The sequence below is a fragment of the Corvus brachyrhynchos genome, unplaced genomic scaffold (assembly GCF_000691975.1).
Source record: "Corvus brachyrhynchos isolate BGI_N302 unplaced genomic scaffold, ASM69197v1 scaffold514, whole genome shotgun sequence".
Taxonomy (NCBI): domain Eukaryota; kingdom Metazoa; phylum Chordata; class Aves; order Passeriformes; family Corvidae; genus Corvus; species Corvus brachyrhynchos.
Window position 1 is genome coordinate 2,460,707 of NW_008238319.1, and position 6,647 is coordinate 2,467,353.

The 6,647-nt window shown below is 43.1% G+C and overlaps 1 protein-coding gene across 1 annotated transcript in view; it reads right to left on the minus strand.

Moving 5' to 3' along the window:
• The window catches only part of DOCK1 (dedicator of cytokinesis 1), a 244,271-nt gene that overhangs the window by 111,236 nt on the left and 126,388 nt on the right, over positions 1 to 6,647 (minus strand). The window contains exon 28 of the mRNA XM_017733893.1: positions 4,528 to 4,629. Within this exon, the coding sequence (XP_017589382.1) occupies positions 4,528 to 4,629 (102 nt within the window). The remainder of the gene's footprint in view (positions 1 to 4,527; positions 4,630 to 6,647) is intronic.

The following is a 6,647-nucleotide window of genomic DNA, read 5'->3' on the forward strand; positions in this document are numbered from 1 at the left end:
AGGGGCAGCCCCAGCTGCTCTGGGCACCCTGTGCCAGGGCCTGCCCACCCTCCCAGGGAACAATTCCTTCCCAATCTCCCACTCATCCCTGCCCTCTGGCACTGGGAAGCCATTCCCTGAGTCCTGTCCCTCCAGCCCTTGTAAATATTCTCTCTCCATGTTTCTATTTCACAAAGCAACGTGGAATTTCCCCCTCTCTAGAGTCATTCCAAACCTACCTGGACCCTGCCCTGGCAGTGGGTTGGACTGGGCGATTTCCAGAGGTCCCTTCCAACCCAACCCCAGCTATTCTGGGATTCTGTGAACTTCCAGGGTGCTGGGCTCCACCATGTGCAGAATACCCCTGGTGAAATAACCCCTCTGTTGTTTGACAACACAACATCAATAAAGATCACAGAATCCCAGAATCATTAAAGTGGGAAAAGACCCCCAGGATCACCAAATCCAACCTCTGACCAAACAGCACCGTGCCCAGTGAACCAGATCCTGATGCTTTGGGCATTAACAGGGTGGAGAGCAAGTCTGGAACTGCTCCTGCTCCAGATGTCACCACTGTGCAAAGCCCAACTCATCCCAGAGCCACTCCTTTAGCTCAGAAGATCTGCCTTCATTGCAGAGTTCAAACTGCACATTTCCCTGCTCATTTTTCCTGTGTTTTGCTGAAAGAATTCCACTGTTGATGATTTGGTTCCTTCCTGACCCTGGGGGCTCTGACCCACTTTGCTGATTCAGCTCTACATTTCCATCCCCTGACAGTTCCATTTTAATAACCCCACGCTCACCCAGGTACTTTAAATAATGCTCTGTAACAACTCAGCTAATTATTGATCAAATAAAAAGCTCCTGATGCTCACCTGGGGTTTATGTATTCATAATATTGCTCTATTTTCCGTTTTATGCTTCTCATAGAAAAGCAAATGGTTTGGATGAATTAACCTCCTTTTATGAGGAAAACTCAGGGTTTTTGAGGGGCTGGGAAGAGAGGGAAGCCACCAGGACAAGAAAAAACTGGGTATTTTCAGTATAACTGGAAGCAGCACCAATTTTTCTGAAAATAAAACCTGTACTAAAGGAGGAAGGGTTACAACTCCTGCTCTCTCTCCAACTACAAATCCTGTTTAATAGGAAATAGAATTTACAGCAGGTAAGACCCCTGGAACATTCCCATCCACTGATGGAAAGCAAACAGCCTGAGCTCAGCCTGAGATTCTACACATGGCAGAACATTAACAGGCATTTTTTGTCAACTAAACCACACACGTCTCAAATAAAAATATTTTCTACCAAGGAAAAAGGGGAGAGGAATCAGTTAGTCCCAGAAATAACCTCAGTGATCTCAGATAATGTTTCACCTCAGGATGACAGCAGAATCACAGATTTTGATTTTACAGAATCACAGCAGAGTTTGGGCTGGAAGGGATCTCAATGCAAGAAATCCCTCTTTGAACAGACATTCCTTAATAAATCTAAGCTCTCTGTTCTGCAGAGAGGTAGAAGACTGCTTTTATTGCACTCCACCTCATCTTCTCGCACACTTTTGAGGCCAAATATGACCACTATAATAATCTCAACCTGCCACCTACCATAACACAGACCATAAAGCTTCCTCCAGCACTTCCAGCACAGAGCTTCCAACTCCTGCTTGAGCAAGAGCAGAGGCTGAAGGAAGATTTAAGGGTCTCCAGTGGTGAAGAAGCAACCACAGCTTAAGTTTTCCCCTTCTCTTGCCTTTTTTTTTTTAAGAAAAAGCTTTTCATTTCTGCCTGGCTGAATTTAGTCTCAGTTCTAAATCACTGCTTTGTGATTAAATGGAATCCTCTGCAATACGAGGTGCAGTTTTCACCTCCAGGTCTGGCTTTAAATGCAAAGACTCCTGAATTTCAGTTCTACTGGGTGAGTCAAATGGCAGTGGCTCAAAAAATTGTTGGATTAAAAGAGTGAAAAAAACATGAAAAAAAAAAGGAAGAAAATTTGATTTACTCCCTGTAGTTTCCTTCACTTACAGGATTAACAATGCTCTGCCATTAAACCTCCACACCTTAATTAATACTATTTAAAATCAGTTTAAGGAAGCATTTTCTACCACAAACATATTCTCCATTTAATGTTTTACCAGCTTATTATGTACTTCAGTTTCCATTAACACACATTATCATTTACAGAACAACATTAAAACATTTAAAACACACATTTTCATTAAAGATATAAAAAGTATTACAGCAACTGCCCAAGTCTGGATTCAAATATCAAACCCAAACGATTGACAGGTGAGCAGAAGAGTGGAAAACATGCAGTGAAACAGCTCCTGTTCTGATGGAAAATGTGATTTTAAGAGTCCAGAGCAACTGCAGCTAGACAAGCCCAGAACATGCAGATAAAAATGAATATCCAGAGTCCAGACCAAAGAAAGAAGTGATTCCTCATGGATCCCAGAGAACTGCAAGCACATCAATGACACCCTGAAGAGCAGCAATTATAAACCCAGCCCTTGCCAAATTTCAGCTCCAGGACCACGCCCTTGCTCTCACCGAGGCAGCTCTGACCTACACAAGCACCTTTCTCACAACTTAGACCACAAAAGTGAGACTTGAAAGGAGTTTCACTAGAAAATGCCCAGCTTTCCTGAGCAGTACTTTTCTCTCTGCATTTTTTCATCCCATGTTGTCCTGATTTTGGCTGGATAGAGTTAATTTTCTTCCTGGTAGCTGTGGTTTGGATATGGGATGAAATTAATGTTGAGAGCACGCTGATATTCTGGGTTTTGCTGAGCAGAGCTTGCCCTGAGTCAAGGACTTTTCACTCCGCCAACGAGGAGCTGCACAAGAATTTGGGAGGAGCATGGCCAGGACAGGTGACCTGAAGTGGCCAAAGGGACATTCCACACCTTGGAATGCCAGGGCCAGTTTATAAACTGGGGGAACTGGCTGGGAGCACTGATCTGGGCTGGGGGACGGGTGCTGAGCAACTGTTTGGGCATCACTGCTCTGTCTGGGGCTTTATTCCTCCCTTTATCTTTATCTTTTAATTGCCATTATTATCATCATTATTATTATTATTATAATCATCATTATCATTATGATTTTGTTGTGTCTTTATTATTATATAGAGGAATATATTTTCTATTATTTTCATTTCAGAAATTAGGTATTTTGTCGTAACCTCTTCTATTATTCTATAATGAAAATTATAATAATTTTTTTCATTTTTTTTAAATGTTATTTCCATTATGAAACCGTTCTCATCTCAACCCACAGGTTTGACCTTTCCCTGATTCCCTTCCCCATCCCAGTGCAGGGAGGGCTGTGGAAGTGATGGGATAAACCCCAACACCTTTTCAGAGCAAGCTGCTTTTCCCTTTCTCCATTGGAATTCCTTTTCCAGAGCCAAATGGTTTGAACTACTTTAAAATTAGAGAAAGATTTGGCTTTATAAACCTTAGTATGTCTCTTCTCTCTGCTATAACCATTCTCTTCAGCCCATTATCTGCATTTGGTTTGGGAATGTTCTGCTCTCAGTGCCCATCCATGGAAATGCTCCAGGATCCCAAAGGAGGCTCAGTGGGAAGCAGCCCTTTCAATGCAGTGATCCCATCTGCAGCAATTTGCAGCTGGACTTTGCCTTCTCCCTCTTAAAACAGCAGCTCTGAGCTTTAGAGATGCCAGAGCAGGTGCAAAAAGGGGCTCCAGCACCCGAAAACTGGAACCAGGTAAAGAGCTCTGACCTTGCCTAACACAGGCAGAAAGAAGAATAATACAAATTCAAGACAAACTGCAAAGTCCAAACATGAAAGTTACACAAAAGAACGAGCCTGGAGCTGTTCTGGGGGGTCTGGAAGGGAGAAGAGAAGCTGCAGAAGGATTAAAATCCAGGTGGAAGCTGCCTGGAGCATTCCCAGGGGGATGTGGCAGAGCTGAGCAGGCTCTGGGTCGTCACTGATTGCTGGAGCTCAGCCAGGGAGTTGGGTGTCCCCTCCCAGCCCTGCCTGGCCATATGGCAGTGGTAGTTCCAGGTTATTACAAAGTTATCTCCTCAGCCATAAACTCCCTTCTATTATGCTGTAATGAACTCGGGTTGTTGCCTTAGCCAGGCTACCCAACGACTCTGGGAAGACAAATTTCAATTATTATTGCTTATTTAACAACAAAGGGCATCTTTAAGGTTAAAGTGTCCTGCATAAAAGGGAAAGTGAGCAGATCTCTAAGTAAAAGCTACTTCAAGAAAGGAAATCAGGACATCTGGAAGATTTAACACTGAAAGTTCCTTTCCTAAGAAAGCTTTCTTTTACTCTATTTTACTGCTTTCTTTAATTGCCTTCAATCCACTGGCTCTTGTTTTAAAACACTGAACAGCTCCAGCTGTACTCCTGTGTGTGTCACAGTGCTTAAATAATTATTTTATATTAAATCTGGAATGCCAAGCACATTTTGTTCACATCTCACAAGTGCATTGAATGACCACTAACAGGAAAAAAAAACCCCAAACACAAGCTGAGCTACCTTACGAAGAGATTAACCAAATTAAACTCACCACAACATCCGACCTCATCTTCCCAAAAGTCTTGATTAAATGGGCATAGTGATAATCCTCCATTTGCCTCAGGATGGCTGTCATGCAGGCCACGAAGCTCCCCTGGCAAAAAGCAAAGGAAAAGAATCCATTCTTTAGGATAATGCAGCATAATACTGCCTATCAAAACACAATATTGCTAGAGAGCACCACGGATTGCAGGGGAGCTAATCCTGTCATTAAAATTCATTAATGGATATGCAAAACTCTGTCAAGAAAACAACAAAAGAAAACCATCTCAGAAAGTTTCCATTTCCGATTTCATGGGTTTATCACTGAAGCTTTTGCAGCATGTTCTCCATCGAAAGATTGCTCAGACATTCAAGGCTTTGCAAGGTAATAAACAGCACTCCTAAAAATATCACACAATATCAGCATTTGCATTTGGAAAGTCAACATTCTGCTCAAGGAAGAAATCCCTTCAAAATCATCATATGGAGCATCCCAGCTAAACCCCAAGTTTTAATTTCACTGTGTGGTATTTTCAGATACAGTGATGCTTAAAAAAACACCACCAAAACCCAGTAAATTCCATAAAACAAGAAAAGCAGAACCACCCAGATCTCTCTCCAACCACATGAAGAGTAAAAAGTGACATAAAGAAAGTTTAGTTTTTCCTTCTGGTGTGTGAAAGTGTTGTAGCAACAATTCCAACCCATTCCCATGCTCCTAGAGGTAGTAAAATCCCATAAATGGGAGCTCCTTGTCCATCCTCCCTCTCTGACTATGTGTTAAAAGTCTATTAATGACATCCACATCTTTTCTGGTCTTTAAAGCAGGAGGAAAAACATTAAAAATTGGAAAAAAACCCCAGCAGAATGACTTAGAAGTGATTCTTTCTATGGTTTGATGAAATTGCAAATTCCCCTTTCTGTGCTGTTTTCAAGGTTAGTCCATGCCACAGCCCAGGAGAACACTCAGGAATTTTCTCTGCATAAAGGCACAGAGCCTTTATTGTTACCTTTCAGATCAGCATTAATTTCAATTTAAAATCTTTAATTCCACAGCAGCCCAAGTAATTGAGATTAAACCCAAACTGACGCCGGGTCACCTGCATGTGCTCTGAGCCCTCTTATTTACAGGCTAATCCCCAATTTCCACCTGATAAGCACTCCTGGAATTTGCTTTTCTCCTGCAATGGAGCTGAGATCTAAACTCCTGCAGGGCTGATTTTGTGCACGTGGGAATATTGGATTTTCCAGAGGATGCCGAGGAACCTGATGGGAGCTCTGTGGCATCTGCAAACGCCATGAATATGGAAGGAAAAGGCCACCCAAGCTGCTATTCTGGGACATCGAAAGAACTTCCTAACAACCCCTGACAAGGACAGAAGCTGGGGCGCTACAAAGACAATGTTTGCTACTATGAAAAGGAAGTAAGACGGGACCATCTCAAAAATCCAAACTTTAATTGTCAAAACAGCGCCTAACGAGCTCCTGCCACAACAAACACTGGGCTCATGCCTACAAGAAAACATTCCAGAGCCCCCACTGCCTCCTCTTTCCCCTAAAGATGTCATCAGTCACAGTGATGTGCCAGCACCAGGCAGAATTATACATTTTTAAATTGGCTGCCTCAGATTAGGCTGCAGATGGAGCTCAGTCCATCCCAGCTCTGTGGATGGCTCAGGAATGCTCAGGAGAGCTGGGACAAGCCTTGTTTTGCCCATGGTATCTTTTCAGAGACACTTAAATAGCCTCAAAGTCCATTGCCTGGCAAAGACATCAATCCAGTTTTACTTTGCTTCACATCAACCCCACGCTGGCAAATCCAGCCCTTTCCAGGTGACCAGCAGCTCTGCTTCCAACAAACTCAGTTCTAAAACTGGCTGAGAGCTTTGGTCATGTTTTTGTGTTAATCTGCCTTTTTGGGGAGTAATTTAAGTTAATGCACAGGGCTGCAAGAGTTAAAAGATGAATTTCATCCCTGAGAAACTTCTCAAGGCAAACTGATGCAAAAAAATTCATAGAACCCCAGAAGTGTTTAGGTTGGAACAAACAACAAAGCCCACCCAGTGCCACCCCTGCCACGGGCAGGGACACCTCCCACTGTCCCAGGCTGCTCCCAGCCCCAATGTCCAG